This window comes from Microcaecilia unicolor, chromosome 1, assembly GCF_901765095.1.
Source record: "Microcaecilia unicolor chromosome 1, aMicUni1.1, whole genome shotgun sequence".
In the NCBI taxonomy this organism is placed as follows: Eukaryota; Metazoa; Chordata; class Amphibia; order Gymnophiona; family Siphonopidae; genus Microcaecilia; species Microcaecilia unicolor.
The window spans coordinates 769,952,873-769,975,660 of NC_044031.1; the positions used below are offsets into that span (position 1 = coordinate 769,952,873).

At 49.9% G+C, this 22,788-nt stretch overlaps 1 protein-coding gene across 1 annotated transcript in view; it reads right to left on the reverse strand.

Moving 5' to 3' along the window:
- The window catches only part of EIF3J (eukaryotic translation initiation factor 3 subunit J), an 89,260-nt gene that overhangs the window by 53,973 nt on the left and 12,499 nt on the right, over positions 1 to 22,788 (reverse strand). The window contains exon 2 of the mRNA XM_030189826.1: positions 20,397 to 20,491. Within this exon, the coding sequence (XP_030045686.1) occupies positions 20,397 to 20,491 (95 nt within the window). The remainder of the gene's footprint in view (positions 1 to 20,396; positions 20,492 to 22,788) is intronic.

Sequence of the window (22,788 nt, forward strand, 5' to 3'; positions counted from 1 at the left end):
GATATCAAAGCTCCATCCGCAGGACTCAGCACTTAGAGAATTACACCCACGAAGGGACACTCTGCCCAGCTCACCACCGCCGAAACGGGGGAGGGGAATTAACCCAGCTCATCCCCACACAAGTGGGGGAGGGGAATCCGTCCAGCTCATCCCCGCGGAGCGGGGGAGGGACACCACCCCGCCGATGCGGGGGGATCTGGCTTATCCTGCAACCGCAACCGCGGGAGGAGCTGACTGACCCGAACACCGCCGAAGCGGGAGGGGTACAAAACTGCCCTACAGCCGCACGAAGCGGGAGGGAGTGCCGGCAGAATTATAAGTCTCAATCCAGCCCCGTAAAACGGAGGGGAGAGGAATGCAGCAGCTCACTGTAACACAAACTCGTCTTAACTCTTGAAGAATCCAAGTGAAAAAACTTGAACACGAAGTCTTTCTGAAGTAACTGAAGAGTAAACTTGAACCTGAAATGCAACCAGAATAAAACAATACAGATATCTGGGAGGGGCTATGGATTGATCAGCTATGATTAATGGAAAGAAAATTATCAGGTATGATTATACATAATTTTACCTTCCATATCATCAAGCTGATCAATCCATAGACTGGTGGGATGTACCGAAGCAGTACTCACCCAGGGCGGGACATAGAAATCCCTGACCGCAACACTGAAGCTCCAAACCGGGCCTCCGCCCGAGCAGCCACAGTCAAGCGGTAATGCTTGGAGAATGTATGGGCCGAAGCCCAAGTTGCCGCCTTGCATATCTCTTCCAAGGAGACGGAACCGGCCTCTGCCATCGAGGCCGCCTGAGCTCTTGTGGAGTGAGCCTTCAGCTGGATAGGCGGCACCTTCCCTGCGGCCACATAAGCCGCTGCAATGGCTTCCTTGACCCATCTTGCCACTGTAGGCTTAGCAGCCTGCAGACCCCTACGAGGACCTGCAAACAGGACAAACAGATGATCCGATTTCCGGAAATCATTGGTCACTTCCAAGTATCTGATGATGACTCGTCTCACATCCAGATATTTAAGAGCAGAGTACTCCTCTGGGTAGTCCTCCCTACGAAAGGAAGGGAGACAGAGCTGCTGATTCACATGGAAGCGAGAAACAATCTTGGGCAGAAAGGAAGGCACTGTGCGAATAGTCACTCCTGCCTCAGTGAACTGCAGAAAAGGCTCTCGACATGAGAGCGCCTGGAGCTCGGAAACTCTTCTGGCTGAAGTGATAGCCACCAAAAAGACTGCTTTCAACGTCAGGTCTTTCAGAGATGCCCTCGACAAGGGTTCAAACGGCGGCTTCTGCAATGCTCTTAGCACCAGGTTGAGATTCCACGCAGGCACCACTGAGTGCAGAGGAGGGCGCAGGTGATTAACTCCCTTGAGAAAGCGCACCACATCTGGCTGGGAAGCCAGGGAAGCACCCTTCAGGCGGCCCCTGAAGCAAGCCAGAGCCGCTACCTGGACCTTAAGGGAACTGAGCGACAGGCCTTTGTCCAGACCTTCTTGCAGGAACGCCAACACTGAAGAAATTGGAGCAGTGAAGGGAGAAAGTGAGCCTGCTTCACACCACGCTGCAAAGATACGCCAAACCCTGGCGTAAGCAGTAGAAGTAGAGCGTTTCCTCGCTCTCAGCATAGTGGCGATGACCTTGTCTGAGAAGCCCTTCTTCCTCAGACGCTGCCGCTCAATAGCCAGGCCGTAAGACCAAAGGGGGAGGGATCCTCCATCACCACGGGACCCTGATGTAACAGGCCCTGCTCCACTGGCAGCCGCAGAGGATCGTCGATTGAGAGCCTGATCAAGTCCGCATACCAGGGACGTCTGGGCCAATCCGGACCCACCAGGATTATCCTGCCGGGATGTCTTGCCACCCGGTCTAGGACCCTGCCCAACATGGGCCAGGGTGGGAACACATAGAGAAGCTCTTGTGTCGGCCATTGTTGGAGAAGAGCATCTACTCCCAGGGATCGAGGGTCCCGTCCTCTGCTGAAGAAGCGCGGCACTTGGCAATTGGCCGATGACGCCATCAGATCTAGGCTCGGCTGGCCCCAGCGCTTCGTGATGTCCAAGAACGCCTGAGCAGATAGCTGCCACTCTCCGGGCTCCAAGGTATGGCGACTGAGAAAGTCCGCCTTGACATTCATGACTCCGGCAATGTGGGCCGCTGACAGCTGTTCCAGGTTCGCTTCCGCCCACTGGCATAGACTCATAGCCTCCTTGGCTAGAGGGGCGCTCTTGGTACCTCCCTGGCGGTTGACATAGGCCACAGCCGTGGCATTGTCCGACAGTACCCGTACAGGCTTCAGCACCAGTACCGGGATGAACTCCAAAAGCGCCAACCGAATGGCTCTGAGTTCCAGGAGGTTGATAGACCGCTTCGCCTCTGCAGGAGACCAGAGCCCCTGCGCTGTCCTTCCCAAGCAGTGGGCTCCCCAGCCCGACAATGAGGCGTCCGTCGTGACGACAATCCACTCTGGGGTCACCAGAGGCATTCCTGCAGACAACTTGTCTGCCTGCATCCACCAGCTCAGCGCCTTGCGCACTGCTGGATCCAAGGGAAGACGCACCGCATAATCCTCCGACATCGGAGTCCAGCGCTGCAGCAGAGAGTGTTGTAGTGGTCTCATATGAGCCCTGGCCCAGGGCACTACTTCCATCGTGGCCGTCATAGAGCCCAACAGCTGCACATAGTCCCAAGCCCGAAGAGGAGAGGCTACCAGGAACTGGTCCACCTGAGCCCGAAGTTTGACAATCCGATTGTCTGGCAGGAACACTCTGCCCACTTGGGTGTCGAATCGAACTCCCAGATACTCCAGGGACTGAGTCGGGCGCAGCTGGCTCTTCTCCCAGTTGATGATCCATCCCAGGGAGCTCAAAAGAGCAACTACCCGGTCCACAGCTTTGCCGCACTCTGCATAAGAGGGGGCTCGGATCAACCAGTCGTCCAGATAAGGATGGACTTGTACTCCTTCCTTTCGCAGGAAGGCCGCTATGACCACCATTACTTTGGAAAAGGTCCGCGGAGCAGTAGCCAACCCGAACGGGAGGGCTCTGAACTGGAAGTGTCGGCCCAGGACTGCAAAACGCAGAAAGCGTTGATGAGGAGGCCAGATGGGAATATGCAGGTACGCTTCCTTGATGTCCAAGGAAGCCAGGTACTCCCCTGCCTTCACTGCCGCTATAACAGAGCGGAGAGTCTCCATGCGAAAGTGCCGCACTTTCAAGGCCCGATTGACCCCTTTGAGGTCGAGGATAGGCCGGACAGAACCTCCTTTCTTTGGTACCACAAAGTAAATGGAGTAACGCCCCTTGCCAAGCTGACTTTCTGGCACCGGAACGACCGCACCCAGGCGGATCAGATTGTCCAAAGTCTGCTGCACTGCCACAGCTTTGACCGGAGACTTGCAGGGAGAGAGTACAAACCCGTCTCTTAAGGGTCGGCAGAACTCTAGCTTGTAGCCGTCTCTGATGACTTCCAGCACCCAAGCGTCTGAAGTTATTGTGGTCCACTCGCCCAGAAACGAGGACAGCCGTCCTCCAATCTGCACTGGGGCGTGGACCAAGACCCCGTCATTGGGTACGAGACCCTGGGGGAGGACCGGAGGGAGCACCTCCGGGACGGCGGTCTCTGCGAAAGGAACGCTGCTTGGGGGAGAAATGCCTCTTAAAGGAAGAGGGGGCAGAAGAACCCGACCTGCCCGGGCGGTACCGACGGGCTTCCTGAAACCGTCCTCTGGAGGTACCGGGACGAGCACTAGCCCGAGCCCTGACCTCTGGTAACTTCTTGCCCTTAGATGTGCCGAGATCGGTCACGATTTTGTCCAGCTCGACCCCAAAGAGCAGCTTGCCTTTAAAAGGCAACCTAGCCAGGCGGGATTTAGAGGCGTGGTCAGCAGACCAATGTTTCAGCCAAAGCCACCGCCGCGCAGAGACTGTCTGAGCCATGCCTTTAGCTGAGGCTCTCAAGACATCATACAGCAAGTCTGCCACATAGGCTAAGCCCGATTCCAGGGCTGGCCAATCATCCCTCAAGGAATGATCCGAGGGGGAAGCCCGCTGCACCATAGTCAGGCACGCCCTGGCCACATAGGATCCGCAAACTGAGGCCTGCAAACTTAAAGCAGCCGCCTCAAAGGACGACCTTAAGGCCGCCTCCAATCTCCTGTCTTGGGCGTCCTTTAGGGCCGTGCCACCTTCCACCGGCAATGCCGTTTTCTTAGTCACCGCAGTGATTAAAGAATCCACGGTAGGCCACAGATAGGCCTCACGTTCACTCACAGCCAAAGGATAGAGGCGGGACATAGCCCTAGCCACTTTAAGGCTCGCTTCTGGGACATCCCATTGAGCCGAAATTAAGGTGTGCATGGCATCATGCACGTGGAAGGTTCTAGGCGGGCGCTTCGTCCCCAGCATAATGGCAGAGCCAACAGGGGCTGAGGGAGAGACGTCCTCCGGAGAGGAAATCTTCAAAGTGTCCATGGCCTGTAACAACAGGTTGGGCAAATCCTCTGGGCGAAAAAGCCGCGCTGCAGAGGGGTCATCCGCTCCATCCGAGCGGGGATCCGTCTCCTCCAAGGAATCCGCAAAGGACCGTTGGGAGACCTCAGACACGCTGCCCTCATCTACATCGGAGGAGACAAATTCCTCCAAGGCCTGGGAATCAACCCGAGGGCGTTTACCTCTGGGAACCTCAACCTCTTTACCAGACGAGGGAGCGGGGGCAGCGTTGTGCATGAGGAAGGCCTGATGCAGCAGCAAAACAAACTCGGGGGAGAAACCCCCCAGACTGTGCACTTCCGCAGCCTGGGCAACAGCCCTAGGCGCACTCTCAACCGGCGCTCGCAACAGCGGGGGAGAGGCCTGCTGCGCATCCAAAATGGCGTCCGGCGCGAAACTCCGCGAAGGAGCCGCGCGGGAAGAACGGCTCTTAACTTTAGCCGCTTCTGTGCCGTCGCCCAAATTAAGGGCGTTCATGGCATTAATGTCTCCAACCTCAAGGGCGGCCCAAGAAGAAGCCGTCCGAGCCGCGTGGCCGGCCAAAATGGCGGAGGCGAGGAGCGGGGGATGGGCGTTTATGGCGGGAAAAACCGCCACGCCGGAGGAAGGACCGGGACATTCATCGGTCACGAAACTGCCCCCCAACAAGGGCGAATCAGGCTTTAAGACCCCCGCATCCCCTCTAGAAGCGCTCAAGCGACCCGGGGAGCGACCCTTTGCGCCCTCGCCCTCCGACGCCATGTGCCACGAGGAGAAGAATCGGGGAACCCCCGCCCGCTATAAAAAGGTAAAATTACCTGCTGTCCGCTCCGAGTTGTAACGACCTGGTGTCCCAGTGAGTAGCTGCAATAGACGCTTAAATAAACGTCGAAATAAACGCCTTTAAAGACGTTTAAAATTTTTTTTTTTTTTTTTTTTTTAACGGAGCCAGCGGGAGGGGGGAGAAAAGGAGGGACCTGGCACCACCAGGTTTGCACTTGCTCAAAAGAGCCCTCAACCCCAGGCACTCAACAAAACCTAAAAATTAGGCTTGGAGGCCTAGCCAGAGCTGCTGCTGCTGTGTGTGACCACCACCTGCTGAGATAGAGAACATACTGAGGAGTTTCCGGCAGCACATGACCACATATAGGGAGGCAAAAGTTTGCTCTCTATCTCCACCTGCTGGTAGATGGACACAACCCACCAGTCTATGGATTGATCAGCTTGATGATATGGAATGCGGGTTTGTACGGGAGGGATGCGGACACAATGTCTGACAGTGCTTTGTATTTAGATAATGTTGATATCCCAACGCTGTCAGATTCACAGAAAGAATATCTAAATGCCCCTATTGAGGAGGGGGAATTAATTCTTGCATTCCAACAGAGTGACATCCATAAGGCACCAGGGCCAGATGGATACAGCATGGCCTTTTACAAACTGTTACAAGAACAGGTGACTCCGCCTTTGCTGAATCTATTCAATACTATGGCGGCTTCAGGGTCGGCCCCAGAGACTTTTCATATGGCTAAGATGATCGTGCTGTTGAAACCGGGTAAAGATCCAGAGGAAATGGGTTCCTATAGACCAATATCTCTGTTAAATTGCGATGCTAAACTTTATGCAAAAATCCTAGCGAACCGGTTGGCACGAGTGCTCCCAGACTTGGTGGCGGCGCCACAAGTGGGGTTTGTAAGGGGCAGATCAGTGGTAAGTAATGTGAGGGCTCTCATTGCCTCATTAGAGAGAGTGGAGGAGCAGAGACAGCCTTCTCTGCTTGTTAGTTTTGACGCAGAGAAGGCTTTCGATCGGGTGGTATGGCGGTTCCTATTTGCAGTAATGCAGAGAATTGGAGTGGGGGGTCTTTTCCGAAGTGCGGTGGGTGCCCTATATTCGTGCCCTCAGGCTTTTCTGTGGATTAATGGTGAAAGGTCACAGACATTCCAGATAAGGAGAGGAGTGAGGCAGGGATGTCCCCTATCTCCATTGTTGTTTGTTCTGACGCTGGATCCCTTGATAAGGGAAATCGAGTCACATCCGGAGATAGTTGGAGTAGCATGGGGTAAGATGGGATTTAAGGTATCCGCATTCGCGGACGACATCTTGGTACATCTTACTGACCCCAGGAAATCTCTAGACGCACTGTTAGAATTGTTCAGAGAATATGGGGATTTCGCAGGATTCCAAATCAATTTCTCAAAATCTCTGGCATTAACAGCCACAAACAAAGTGAGGGGGGAGTGGGGGGTGGGATTCCCATTGAAGTGGGCTACAGACAACTTTAAATATCTGGGGGTACAAGTGTCCATGAAAACGACAGCTTTTTATAATCTCAACTTCACTAGGTTATTGGACAATATGCGACATAGGTTGCAAAAATGGGCAGTACTACCGCTCTCGCTACACGGTAGGGTCCAGTTGTTCCGTATGGCAGAATTCCCCAGGTGGTTATACATCCTACAGGTGCTACCGCTGAGATTGCGAAACAAAGATCTTAAGCAATTCTATCAGCATTTAAGAAAATTCATTTGGGGGGGGAAAAAACCCAAATTACCACTGGAAGTATTGGTAGGTTCATGGAAAGAGGGAGGTATAGGTCTCCCAGATTTAAAAAAATATAATCAAGCTTGTCTGTTAAGACATTTGGGAGACTGGTTGCTTGAGAAACAAGATTTCACGCCACGGCAGCTGGAACAGGCCTTTTTTGCGCCATATCACTTACATTATCTTCTTCATGGCCCACAGAGCTCGGTGCCAAAACAATTTAAGAGTAGTCTGTTGTTGGGTCCGATGAGGGCAGTTTGGAGGGACTTAAATGGGTATTGGGGTTTGGAAGCGGACACATCCGATTTCTTGCCACTGCAAGGCAACCCATCATTTTCACCTGGGTCAGATAATAAGATATTCCGACGATGGGCATCTATGGGAATCATTAGATTGGAACATGTATTGGGGACAGAAGGGGGCCTACTAAGCCTGGGGGCACTGGGGGTGGGCATTACTGCTAGCTATGAGTTTGCATATCAGCAATTAACTCATTATGTCAGATCATTAAATATGGCACACCTGAATAATGGTCATGGGAGGAAAGTAAGAGAGTTTTACAAAGCGAGCCCAGGAACGCGGTTCTCAATATCGAGCCTGTACAAGCTACTAGGGGAGCTGGGCCCGCAGAAACCTACCGCCATAATCACTGCACGATGGGCACGGGACATGAAGAGACCCAATTTAGCTTTAGATTACAGAAAGTTGGTGTCTCGTATACCTGGGATCTCGGTGAATGCCTGTCTAAGGGAATGTCAGTTTCGTATACTGCACAGGGCTTACATGACTAGACAACAGGTGTTTAGAATGGGAGGGGTGTCGGATCCACTTTGCGCAAAGTGTCAGCAGACGGACGGTACTCTTTATCATTGCCTTTGGGAGTGCCCTGTAACACAAAGGTACTGGAACATGATCATACAGTACTTGGAGGGCTTAATTAAATCACGGATCAATCACACGCCTTTGGGGATTTTATTTGATAAATATGAACTTTTTGGATTCCAACGGGAAGGCCCACGACAGTTGATACGCAAGGCCTGTTTGATGGGGAAAAAAGTGATCATGCATGGGTGGATGAGTGTGGCCCCACCAGATTTCTGGCACTGGAGGAACAGATTCCATGAGCTATTGTTACATGAGCGCAGGGCGCTGGGACCCTCCCAGAAGAAAAGAACACGTTTCCTGGAGACCTGGGGTCCTTATGTTCAGTCCCTATCTCCACGCGCGTGAAATTTGATATTAAAGGGTTTATAAGGTTTTTTTTTTTTATTTTTTTATTATTATTATTATTATTTTATCATAACAGTGACAAGTAATACCAAAAGAACACTAAAAGAACAAGTTCAGTTTTCTGTTTGGAATGGGAGGTGGATAATGGGTGGGTTAGGGGTGAGAGGAAGGTGGGGAGGGGGGGCATAAAACCAAAAATACTTATTGCTTTGTTAAATTGCATTTGATTGGTGTAAACAAGTATTTCAACCATATGTGTTAAACAAGTAAGTTATGAGTTGTTTACACTGTGTTCTTGAATAAAAACCGTTGAAACATACAAGACGTATGAGGAGAGACTTGCTGAACTAAACATGTATAGTCTGGAGGAAAGGAGAAACAGGGGTGATATGATACAGACGTTTAAATATTTGAAAGGTATTAATCTGGAAACGAACCTTTTCCGGAGATGCGAAGGCAGTAGAATGAGAGGACATGAAATGAGATTGAAGGGGGGCAGACTCAAGAAAAATGTCAGGAAGTATTTTTTCACGGAGAGAGTAGTGGATGCTTGGAATGCCCTCCCGCGGGAGGTGGTGGAAACGAAAACGGTAACGGAATTCAAACATGCATGGGATAAACATAAAGGAACCCTGCTCAGAAGGAATGGATTAAGGAGCTTGGACGAGATTGGGTGGCAAAGCCGGTGGCGGGAGACGGAGACGGTGCTGGGCAGACTTATACGGTCTGTGCCAGAGCCGATGGTGGGAGGCGGGGCTGATGGTTTGGAGGCGGGGATAGTGCTGGGCATTGTTATACGGTCTGGGCCCGGAAAAGGACAGGTACAAATCAAGGTAAGGTATACACAAAAAGTAGCACATGTGAGTTTATCTTGTTGGGCAGACTGGATGGACCGCGCAGGTCTTTTTTTCTGCCGTCATCTACTATGTTACTATGTAAGACCCCTAGTTCCCTTAGAATCTTCACATAACTCTTTGAAAAATGAGTCTTCTCAAAGAATTTCATGCTTTCTCCTATTTTAACTTCTTTATGTCTTCCCTCAGCTCAATACATCTGGGATTAGGTGAGCTACTGTTATCAAATGACGACATCATGCTCCTCCTACCGCTGACATCGTCACATCAAGATCTAAACCAATCTATAACAACTAGGATAAATGCTATTCAGACCTGGGCTTTGCCACAATTTGGGTTTCTGCCAGGTACTTGTGACCTGGCTTGGCCACTGTTTGGAAAACAGGATACTGGGCTAGATGGACCCCTGGTCTGACCCAGTATGGCTGCTCTTATGTTTATGTTCTTTGGCAAATAAACTAAAACTGCGCAAAAGACTAAGATCCTGTGGTTCTGGAATCAAGAAGTCGAGGTCCCAACTTCAATAACACCATCCAACGATCAAACCTTCACAGTTGAATCAGAAGCTAGAATGCTTTGAGTCTTTCTTGACTCCTCCCCATCATTTTCCTCCCATATCAACCAACTATGGAAGAAGAAAATGTTTAAAATCAGGCAACTAGGTATAGTCAGGTCATTCTTCGATCAAAAAGCCTATGCGCTGCTGGTCCAAATGCTTATCCTACCGCATCTAGGCTACTGTAATGTCTTATTTTTTTGTATTCAAACCCAATATCAGAAAAAAAAACTGCAGATCATAGAGAACACAGCAGCAAGACTAATTTTCAAACTGAATAGCTGTAATTACATTTCATCATACCTTGTTTAAGGCTGTCTAGATTTTCAAATTCTACAAGGTGTCACATCTGACTTGTTGATTAAGGTGAAATTAGATCTTACCTGCTAATTTTCTTTCCTCTAGACCCTCCAGACCGGTCAAGACGCGTGGGTTATGTCCTCCTACCAGCAGAGGGAGACTGAGAAAACACTAAGCTTTTGAAGCCTGTATATATAACCTGTGCAGAACCTCCACTAGCCAGTATAACCCTGACAAAGCAGAGAAACAAAAAACACTAACAACAACTAGCAACCCTGTACGTGGTCACAGTAAACTGCAAAAACAAGAAACATCTTCCGCTTGCTCTTACGGAAACATGTTCCTTTGCCTTTGATAAAACAGTTGGGCTTCTACAAGTGGACCATCAAAGAAGAGCCCCACCTGTCCCAGACTCCTATCACAAAACAGAAATAAACAGAGTCTGCAATTAGAGAAACAACAATCTACAGAAGCCAAGAATTATCCAACAAACACACCTCCTGGCCTCCAATACAGACAGGGCGGGCTCTTGACCGGTCTGGAGGGTCTAGAGGAAAGAAAATTAGCAGGTAAGATCTAATTTCACCTTCCTCAGCGACCCTCCAGACCGGTCAAGACGCGTGGGACGTACCAGAGCAGTAACTAACTTACGGGAGGGACCTACTAAGGCCAGAGGTCAAAACTGCTGCCCCAAAGCGCACCTTGTCCTTTGCATGCACAGGAATCCTATAATGCTTCACAAAGGAATGCAACGAAAACCAAACCGCAGCCCGACAAATATCTAACGGAGAAATCATACTATTCTCCGCCCACGAGGCTGCCATTCCCCTAGTGGAATGAGCAGACCAGCCCCTAGGCACCACAGGACCCTTCACCAAGTAAGCAGATGCAACCGCCTCCTTCAACCACCGTGCTATGGTCACCTTAGGAGCCGCTGCACCCTTCTTTGGGCCAGCATGAAGAACGAACAAACGGTCAGAGGCTCTGAAGTCCTGAGTTCCAGAGAGATAATAACTCAAAACTCTCCTGACATCCAGCTTGGCAATACCACGCTGCTCCGAATCTCCAGCCATATCACCCAACACTGGCAGAGAGATGACCTGATTAACATGGAACTCGGAAACCACCTTGGGCAAAAAAGGAAAGCACCGTCCGCAACAAAACCTTTCCCTCAGAAAGGACAAAAATGGTTCCCTACAAGACAAAGCCTGAAGCTCTGAAACCCTCCGTGCTGAAGTAATCGCCACCAACAAAATCCTTACAAGATGCCGATACCAGAGGCCCGATCAAAGCATCCAAAACTAGCTTCAAATCCCACGGAGGCACCATCCGTCACTGAGGCGGACGCAGCAACTTAACACCCTTCAAAAAACGCACTACCTCAGGCACAGAAGCGAAGGACTTTCACTGAAGCTTCCCACGAAAACATGACAAAGCTGCCACCTGAACCTTCAGTGTAGATAAGGCCAGACCCCTATCAACACCATCGTGCAAAAATTCCAAAACTTCCGCCACCGAAGAGCGACACGGCCGAACTCGATGGTCTTCACACCAGTGCTCAAAGATTCTCCAAACCCGGACATATGCCAAGGAAGTGGATCGTCTACGGGAACTCAACATCGTAGCAAAGCCACTGGACGAAAGCCCCCTCTTCTTCAACTTGTGCCGCGCAAGAGCCAAGCCTTAAGCGAAAACCGAGCCGGATCCGGCATGATTATCGGGCCTTGACACAGAACTGATCCCAACAAAGGCAGGGCCGCCGCCCCTGCCAACCGCACCAGGTCTCCGTACCATGGTCGACGCTGCCAATCCGGAGCCACCAGAATCACCCGACCGGAGTGAAGTTCGATGCGCTATATTACTTGACCGACTAACAGCCACGGAGGAAACACATACAGCCACTCCCGAGGCCAAGGCAACAGAAGAGCGTCGATTCCCTCCGCTCGAGGGTCTCTTCAGCGACTGAAAAAAAAAAAATCTCTGAACTTGCACATAGCGAGCCGTTGCCCTAAGATCTATCACCGAAAGTCCCCAGACCGACACAACTCGCTGGAACACTGACCGAAGAAAAGACCACTCTCTGGGATCTAGAGTGTGCCTGCTGAGATAATCTGCATCTATGTGACCTACCCCGGCCACATGCGCTGCCAAGAGAGCCTGAAGATGAGTTCAACTGCACTGCCAAGGCTCTTCGTCCCCCCTTGACGGTTGACATACGCTACTGCCATGGCGTTGTCGCAGAGCACTCGGACTGCCTTGTGGCGAACCACCGACGGCAAGGCCTGGAGCGCCACTCGAATGGCCCGAGTTTCCAGCCGGTTGATGGACCATTCTGCTTCTGCCCGAGACCAGCGGCCTTGAGCTACCTGACCGAGACAATGTGCCCCCCAATCTTGCAGACTGGCATCCGTGACCATTACCAGCCCCTGTGGGGACTCCAACGGCATTCCTTTTCCCAAATTGCGCGGGTTGAGCCACCAGCGATGAGGGACCACCGACAGCGGACAACACATCTCCAAGTCCTGCGACAGAGGGGACCAACGACTGAGCAGAGCTGACTGTACCTGACGCATGTGCGCCCTGGCCCACGGAACTACCTCTATGGTCGCCGCCATCAGGCCCAGGACCTGACGATAAGTACGGGCCGTCGGCGCCTTCTCTGCAAGGAACCGACAAATCAGACCCTGTAACTTGGAACCAAAAGGCCGCACGAAGGAAAGTGAAGATAAGCTTCCGTCAAATCCAAGGAAGTGAGAAACTCTCCTTTCCGGACCGCACCAGTGACCGACCGCAACGTCTCCATCCGAAAAGAGGGCACCTTGAGTGCCGCATTGACCCTTTTGAGATCTAAAATGGGACGAAAAGTGTCCTCTTTCTTGTGGACCACAAAATAGATCAAATAGCACCCTGAGCGTTGCTGATCTGAAGGAACAGGAACCACGGCTCCCAACGCGAGCAGCCACCGCAGAGTGTCCCTCACTGCTGCCCTCTTGCTCCAAGACTGACAGAGGGATTCTAGAAACACTTCGGGAGAACAGCTTTCGAATTCCAGCGCATATCCACCTCGAAACACCTCGAGAACCCACTGATCTGACCTGATTTGGGCCCAGCTCTGGTAAAACAGACTCAGCCGAGCCCCAACATGCACCAGAGCCTGAGCCCACACACCTTCATTGGGAATTGCGGCCTGAATACTAACCTCCCGTGGAAAAGCCACGCCCTCCGCGACGACTCTCACGAAAGAACTGTGTGCGCTGGAAAAACTGACCCCTAGAGGTCCTACTACTACTACTACTACTACTATTAAACATTTCTATAGTGCTACTAGACTTACGCAGCGCTGTACAAATTAACATGAAAAGACAGTCCCTGCTCAACAGAGCTTACAATCTAAATTGGACAGACGAACAGACAGCTAGGGGTAGGTCCCACTCGATCTGCCCGGCCTATACCGCTGAGCCTCCCTAAACCGTCCCCAAGAGGAACTAGTTCTGGCCCCTGCCTTGAACCGAAAATCTGGAAGCCATAGAACCTTGATATCACTAAGACCTCACACTAACTTGTCCAAATCTTCTCCAAAGAGCATAGCTCCCTTAAGTGGCAGAGACCCACAACCATAGCCATATTTTTTGTCTGAAGTACGCAACAAATCATAAAAGCCTCAGACAAAAAGGATGAACCCATGTCCAAGTTGGCTAACTCCTGACCCCCAGAAGAACCAACATCTACTGAATCATCCAGGAGCTTCTCGGACCAATGAAAACATGCCCAAGCTACCAGAACCCCACAAACCGAGGCCTGCAGGGCTAGAGCCGACAAAACAAAACTACGCTAGAGAAAAGATCCCAACCTCCTATCCTGAGGATCACGGAGGGCCATTCCTCCATCAACCAGGATAGCCGTAGCTATAATTACTGCCGTCACTACTGCATCTACCGTGGGAGCCTTAAAGGAATCCCTATCGTCCTGAGGGAGGGGATAAAGCCTCGCCATTGCCTTTGCCACCTTACACGGCAAATCCCATTCCTGACAAATCATCTCCCGGAGATCCTTGTTCATAGGGAAGGATCACGCCTGACGCTGAATGCCCTTCACCAACGGATCTTGGACAGTTTCCCCCAAAGCCACCTCAGGACCAAACTGAAGGGTGGACGACACCTGATCTATGAGTTCTGACAGCTCATCTCTATGGAAAATCCGCACTACTGAAGGATCCTCTCCAGGAATCCAACAATCCTGCTCCTGAGAGCCATCAATTCCATCTGACTCCCCCAGATCACTAAGCGCAGCTTCTGCAGCTACAGGAGAAAAACATTGCCTGTCCTCTGACCACTCTAACCGTGGTCTCTCAGCCAAGACGGAGCCCCCTCTTCCAATTGGGGGGGGGGGGGTCCCGATCTCCAGGCCTGATACCGCGTCCAGACAAAATCTGGAGGAAAGCCCACCATTCCTGGACCGTCATTAGGCCCTTTTGTGCCAAAAACGGAGGCCGCACGCCCAAAAACAGCTGGCTCCACGGGCCGCGTCGGACTCAAGATGGCGGCCGTTCCCGCCGAAACTGTTCCCGCTGACAGCGGCCCTGCCTACGCTCCCGCTGACCCGGAGACTCCCGACACCATCGATCCCTCCGCGGTCAAGGCGGGGGGAGCCGCAGCCACCTTTATAGGCGCACCGCAAAGCTACACTGAGCACCCGGCGCCTCTACCCCTCGCCACAAGCACGCGCGACATCGGAGGAGCTGGGCCGCCATAAACCACGAGGGAAGGGAAAAGCTGTTCCGCAAACGCGCCAAACCAAAAACTCACTCACACTGCAAAAGCACTGAAGAAAGCGCTGCTCCCTCGTTCCAGCAAGGAATCGAAACCCCCGTTCGGTCCGCTGAAAATAAAGAAATAAATGCCCTTAAAGGCACAGTACTCCAACTCTGGCAGCTGGAAATTGTAAGGCACTCAAGGCTACAATACTGAGAAAGCAGCCGAGGCACAAAGCTGCCAAGCAAAACGAAATAGAATAACTGACCTTAAAGGCACAGTACTCTAATTCTGGCATCTGGAAATTGTAAGGCACTCAAGGCTACAATACTGAGAAAGCAGCCGAGGCACAAAGCTGGCAAGCAAAATGAAATAGAATAACTGACCTTAAAGGCACAGTACTCTAATTCTGGCAGCTGGAAATTGTAAGGCACTCAAGGCTACAATACTGAGACAGCAGCCGAGGCACAAAGCTGCCAAGCAAACAGAAATAGAGAGCAGCACAGGGGGAGGGATCCAAACATAGGTGTAACACCCCAGGGGGAAAAACTGGGCCCCACAGGACCCAGGGCCCCAAAGCACTTTTTTTTTTTTTTTACACACACGTACAGGGTACTGCAACAGAATAAAGTTTGGAAGGAAAAAATCCTACAACCCAATGACAAACTACCTCACCAGACTATTGGAGACTGCACAGGCTGTCAACTGCTACCTCTGCTGAGACTGAGAAAATACTGGCTAGTGGAGGTTCTGCACAGGTTATATATACAGGCTTCAAAAGCTTAGTGTTTTCTCAGTCTCCCTCTGCTGGTAGGAGGACATAACCCACGCATCTTGACCGGTCTGGAGGGTCGCTGAGGAATATCTCATTTGTATCCTTCATTCCAACAGACTGAAAGAACAACTGATTTTAGCCCCACTGTTCTATAAGGGAATCCGATTTCAGAAGATCTTCAGCTCACTCTTCTCTTTAGTAGGAATCTCTTCATGGAACTCACTCCCTCTTGCCATTAGATCAGAGATTAACTACCTCAGTCTCCAGAAGAGGTTAAAAGCTTTCCTCTTCCCAAAGACTGCTACATAAAAACCACTACTTCATTATGTTCCTTGACTGTCTAAAGAACTATCAAACGAAACACCTTTACTACTCTCACACTCTAGTGTTATGTAAGACTAGTAAAAAAGGCCCGTTTCTGTTAGAAATGAAACGGGCGCTAGCAAGGTTTTCCTCGTAGTGTGTATGTTTGAGAGAGTGTGTGTGAGATTGACTGTGTGAGAGAGAGTGAATGTGCGAGTGTTTGTATGCGACAGAGAGAGACTGAAACTGGGTGCGAGTGTGTCCGTGTGACTCAGAGTGTGTGCCAGGGGCCCCTCCCTCCCCCCTCCGAGTTTCAGGGTCATGAGAGAGAGTGAATGTGCGAGTGTTTGTATGTGACAGAGAGAGACTGAAACTGGGTGTGAGTGTGTCCGTGAGAGAGAGTGTGTGTGAGAATCAGAGTGTGTGCCAGGGGCCCCTCCCTCCCCCCTCGATCCCTCTGAATTCCAGAGTCATCCCCCTTCCCTCCCTCCCTCCGAGTTTCTCCCCGACGTACAGGGCTATATGTGCATTTACTCGAGGCTGGACTTAAAAACCTTCTTGAACTTGATACTGCAAAACCTGGCATTGTCTGTCCCGGGTAGGAGAAGTTCAGAGAACAGTTCTGCTGGCCCATCTGGGTCTGTTGTGAGTAGAAGAACCTTTCTTGTGCTCCCATCTCCTGCTTAGGCAATTCTTTGTTCTGAGGATCCAGTTGTTTGTTAAAAGTTTGTGACTCAGTCCCGTTTAACATAGTGAGAGAACAGAAGTGGCTGTAAAATGTGTGTCAGGACCAAAACTGTCTCCCAGCCTTCTTTTGCCATTAGCATCACAAGTGATCAAAGTTTATGTATAGGTACAGAGAAAAAAACAGGAAACAATAGAATTCCCTCACCAGTTAGCCAAAGTCCCTGCAGAGGTGTGGTCGACTTTTTTTTTTTTTTGCCATTTTGATTAGTTTCAGGAGTCCTCTGACTGCTCCTCCCCGTCATTCAACTTGCACCATGCTCTCTTCTAGTAGCTTAGCTGAACCCGTCCTGTTCTTATTGAAAGAAACTGGCTCGCCCTGAAAGAGGACAGAGCTTATTGATTGGCTGATTCCTCTTAGTAGGTGGGTCCTATCTTAGCATTTTCCTATGACTGTTCAAGTGTCCTTCTACGAAACAGCACGCCCTCAACAACGACCAGCTTTTAGATTGTCTGGTTGCTGAGGAGGCGGGTCTTATTGTAACATTCATAACAGTAGGGACTCTGCTGCCCCTTGTTTTACATGGGGGTATGCTTTGGCTGTGTTGTGCACAACTGCGAGGTGTTTCAAAAAAGGCAGCTTACAGTGAGGAAAGGGTGGGCGGCGTAACGGTGAGCGTCCAGCTGCGGGAGGGTGGGTGAGGGGGACGGGGTGCAGAGGTTTTTTTTCTTGTGGTGCGGTTCTACTATTCCCTGGGGAGCTGTGTGTTTGGGGGGGAAGGGCTTTTTTGATGCGCCGAGGGGGCACTGACAGCTGTGTCACAGGCAGGGGGAGGAGTAGGGAAACACGCTCCGTGTTTCCCTACTCCTCCCCATGCGTGGCTCGCGGTTTTGTGTGTTGCATCCGTGCTCGCTGGAGACTTTCGGTGAGTGTCACTGCTCCGCCCTCGACGTCATCACGTTTGACGTGTGGGCGGGGCAGACACTCATGTGTGAAAAGCGATCTCTGCCGCCTCACTTTTAGAACGTTGGGAAGGTGAGGCTTCATTAGAACGTTGGAGGTGCGTTTTATATAGAGAGAGATTGGTTGAATACAATGTTCTACCTATAATACTGTATCCAACCTTTGTCCCACTTGAATATTACCAGTATATAAGATCTGATTTGAATTTTAATATTATTCTACCCATCTCCCTAGTAAATAGTCCCTTAGACAGAATGTCCTCAATACATTTCTATAAATACTTCAACTGATGAAGGGCATTTCAATAGATTATTAGGACAATTATCCAAAGTGCAATATGAAGAAGACAACTTGTGCAAATGAGGGATCAACTCTGTTTCGTGGGGTATCCCTAAATGATAGCCATGCTCTATCAGAGATTACTGCTCTGAAATTCCCGATGATATAATCCTCATTTGTATAAGAGTGTCAATCTCCATATGTGAAAGAAGTCCTTCATTTCTCTTAGCCCAAAAATACATTGCTAAATCATTGGCTGATGGAATTTGAGAGTGGTCCTCCAATATATGCTAAGATGACATCAGTTTATTACAAATCTGATATAACTTTTTCATATCAAGTATATTTTCTCCCACTATTGAATAATGTAATCTTTTGGCTTTCCTAATTTGCCATTTATAATTATGTTTCCGCTAATTTTCCTTATACATAGTAACATAGTACTTGACAACAGAGAAAGACCTGTTGGTTCACCCAGTCTGCCCAATAAAATAAACTCATATGTGCTACTTTATATGTATACCTGACCTTGATTTGTATCTGCCATTTTCAGGGCACAGACTGCAGAAGTCTGCCAAGCACTAGCCTCGCCTCCCAACCACTAGCCCCACCTCCCAACCACCGGTGCTGCCACCTAATCTCTGCTAACCTTCTCAGGATCCATTCCTTCTGAATAGGATTCCTCTATGTTTATCTGACGCCTCTCGCAGGTGGGCATTCCAAGTATCCACCACTCTCCATGAAAAAATACTTCCTGCCATTTTTCTTGAGTCTTCCCCCCCTTAAACCTCATTTCATGTCCTCTAGTTCTACTGCATTCCTATCTCCGGAAAAGGTTTGCGGAATAATACCTTTCAAATATCTGAACAGACGTTCAGTTATATCACCCTGTATCATATCACCCGTTTCTCCTTTCCTCCAGGGTATACATATTCAGGTCAGCAAGTCTCTCCTCATACGGGAAGGCGGTAGAACGAGAGGACATGAAATGAGATTGAAGGGGGGCAGACTCAGGAAAGATGTCAGGAAGTATTTTTTCACGGAGAGGGTGGTGGACGCTTGGAATGCCCTCCCGCGGGAGGTGGTGGAGATGAAAACGGTAACGGAGTTCAAACATGCGTGGGATATGCATAGAGGAATCCTGTGCAGAGGGAATATATCCTCAGAAGCTTAGCTGAAATTGGGTGGCGGAGCAGTTGAGGGGAAGAGGGGGTGGTGGTTGGGAGGCGAGGATAGGGGTGGGCAGACTTATACGGTCTGTACCAGAGCCGGTGATGGGAGGCGGGACTGGTGGCTGGGAGGCGGGAAATACTGCTGGGCAGACTTATATGGTCTGTGCCCTGAAAAGGACAGGTACAAATTCAAGGTAAGGTATACACATATGAGTTTGTCATGGGCAGACTGGATGGACCATGCAGGTCTTTATCTGCCGTCATCTACTATGTTACTATGTTACTATGTCTTGTAACGCAAATCCCATACCATTCTTGTAGCTTTTCTTTGCACCGCCTCAATTCTTTTTACATCCTTAACAAGACACGGCCTCCAAAACTGAACACAATACTTCCAGGTGGGGCCTCACCAACGACTTGTACAGGGGCATCAACACCTCCTTTCTTCTGCTGGTCACACCTCTCTCTATACAGCCTAGCAACCTTCTAGCTACTGCCACCGCCTTGTCGCACTGTTTCGTCGCCTTCAGATCCTCAGATACTATCACCCCAAGATCCCTCTCCTTGTCTGTACATATCAGACTCTCTCCACCTAACATGTACGTCTCCCATAGATTCTATATCTAAAAGAGTTCTATGCCACTTCCTTTCCAGGCATCTACATTCACTTGTAAGTTGAGTAATTCTAACATACTATATACAGGACTCTTATTTCAATTTGTAAATATTGCTTTTAACAGAGCACTCTTCTCTAAAATTAGTATGTTGTCCCTATTCCAATTCTCTAAAGAGATTTCACCCTTCTCCAATCTCAACTGTAATATATTGTCAATTTTGGATTAAAATTCCGTCTCATCAATTTAAAATAAAGTAAAATAATGAAGTGAAGTAAGCCTGTTCCTACCAAATCTGAAGCAAGCCATGTCTCATCTCCGCTCCATTAGAGACCCTCACTGCTCCTCTTAATAGACTTCACACAATCCTGCGCAACAGTATTTATTTACTTGTAGCATTTGTATCCCACATTTTCCCACCAATTTGCAGGCTCAATGTGGCTTGCGGATGCCATTTCGAGTAGTAGAATTGCAAAGGTTATTGCGTATGCTGCATACATACATGATAACATACATGGAACATAACTTATATGGAATAGATCATGATATATATATATATATATATATATATATATATATATATATATATATACCATGTGCGTACACACATGGTAGAGAAGAATAATTATGGTATTGCCTGAAGGTTTCAGTAAATCTATGCTCTACATTTCCCGAGCCCAGTGGCTGTTTTGAGCAACTGTGGGTGCTGGATATTTTCTAAGCAGTCAGTCTACAGGGCATGAATGTTCCCCATGTAGTGCAAGGGAAACCCTGTCAGACTTCTCCTATGGCACTTGGTTTGGCACCAGCAACATGGAGGTAATGATGGTGCAGGAACTAATCTACCAAAGTATAGGGAGGGCACCTAGACAGCTGGGCCTTTTTTTTTTTTTTTACCTTGACATCATCCTCCTCATCTTCTCCTTCCCAACGATCGCCACTGCTTGACGCTACTGCAGTCTTCAGTTCCTGCGGCTCAAAATTATCTGCATCTGCAAAACAGAAGAGCAGAAAGAAGCACAATGTCTAAACGTGGAACAAAACAAAACATAAAAAAAGAGCAGTCATCCTTAATCCAGAACAGGACATTGGAAAAGAAATCATCACAGTTGGAAGAGGGGCATTCTGCCCTGGAAGACAAAAAGTCAGTAACCAGGTTGGGGAGACTGGAGGTGAGGAGAGGAATCATTGCCCAGGGTGGAGAGACTGGAGTTGAGGAGAGGAGTCAATGCCCGGGGTGGAGGGACTGGAGTTGAGGAGAGGAGTCAATGCCCGGGGTGGAGACTGGAGTTGAGGAGTCATTGCCCAGGGTGGAGAGACTGGAGTTGAGGAGTCATTGCCCGGGGTGGAGAGACTGGAGTTGAAAGAAGTTATTGCATGTGGTGCGGGTGGGGAGACTGGAAGTGAGGAGAAGTGGCATTGCCCGGGGTGGAGAGACTGGAGTTGAGTTCCTCAGGGATCCGTCCTTGGACCCCTTCTTTTTTCAATCTACACCTCTTCCCTGGGCTCGCTGATCTCATCTCATGGTTTCCAATATCATCTTTATGCTGACGACACCCAGCTTTATCTCTCCACACCAGACATCACTGCGGAAACCCAGGCCAAAGTATCGGCCTGCTTATCCGACATTGCTGCCTGTATGTCCAACCGTCACCTGAAACTGAACATGGCCAAGACCGAGCTCATTGTCTTTCCACCCAAACCCACTTCTCCTCTCCCTCCACTCTCTAACACCCTCATCCTCCCCGTCTCATCTGCCCGCAACCTCGGAGTCATCTTCGACTTCTCCCTCTCCTTCTCTGCCCATATCTAGCAGACAGCCAAGACCTGTCACTTCTTTCTCTATAACATCAGCAAAATTCACCCCTTCCTCTCCGAGCACACCACCCGAACTCTCATCCACTCTCATCACCTCTCACCTTGACTACTGCAACCTACTCCTCACTGGCCTCCCACTAAACCATCTATCCCCCCTTCAGTCCATTCAGAACTCTGCTGCACGTCTTATCTTCCGCCTAGACCGATATGCTCATATCACCCCTCTCCTCAAGTCACTTCACTGGCTTCCGATCAGGTACCGCATACAATTCATGCTTCTCTTATTAACCTACAAATGCACTCAATCTGCAGCCCCTCACTACCTCTCTACCCTCATCTCCCCTTACGCTCCTACCTGTAACCTCGGCTCACAGGACAAATCCCTCCTCTCAGTACCCTTCTCCACCACCGCCAACTCCAGACTCCGCCCTTTCTGCCTCACATCACCCTATGCTTGGAATAAACTCCCTCAGCCCATACGCCAAGACCCCTCCCTGCCAATTTTCAAATCCTTGCTCAAAGCCTACCTGTTCAATGTCGCTTTTGGCACCTAACCATTGTACCTCTATCCAGGAAATCTAGACTGCCCCAACTTGACATTTTGTCCTTTAGATTGTAAGCTCCTTTGAGCAGGGACTGTCCTTCTTTGTTAAACTGTACAGCGCTGCGTAACCCTGGTAGCGCTTTATAAATGTTAAATAGTAGGAGAGGAGAGGAGTCATTGACGGGATGGAGAGTGGAGTTGAAAGAAGTTACTACTACTACTTGACATTTCTAAAGCGCTACTACAGTTACGCAGCGCTCTACAATTTAACATAGAAGGGCAGTCCCTGCTCAAAGGAGCTTACAATCTAAAGGACAAATATACAGTCAGTAAAATAGGGGCAGTCTAGATTTCCTGAAAGGTATAAAGGTTAGGTGCCGAAAGCAACATTGAAGAGGTGGGCTTTGAGCAAGGATTTGAAGATGGGTAGGGAGGGGGCTTGGCGTAAGGGCTCAGGAAGTTGATTCCAAGCATAGGGTGAGGTGAGGCAGAATGAGCGGAGCCTGAAGTTGGCGGTGGTGGAGAAGGGTACTGAGAGGAGGGATTTGTCCTGTTAGCGGAGGTTACGGGCGGGAACGTAAGGGGATATGAGGGTAGAGAGGTAATGAGGGGATGCAGACTGAGTGCATTTGTAGGTAAGAAGGAGAAGCTTCAACTGTATGCGGTATCTGATTGGAAGCCAGTGAAGTGACCTGAGAAGAGGGGTGATATGAGAGGGGTGGGGGTGGGGAGACTGGAAGTGAGGAGAGGTGGCATTACCTGGGGTGGAGAGACTGGAATTGAGGAGAGGAGTCAATGCCCGGGATGGGGAGACTGGAGTTTAGGAGAGGAGTGGCCTAGTGGTTAGAGTGGTGGACTCTGGTCCTGGGGAACTGAGTTTGATTCCCACTTCAGGCACAGGCAGCTCCTTGTGACTCTGGGCAAGTC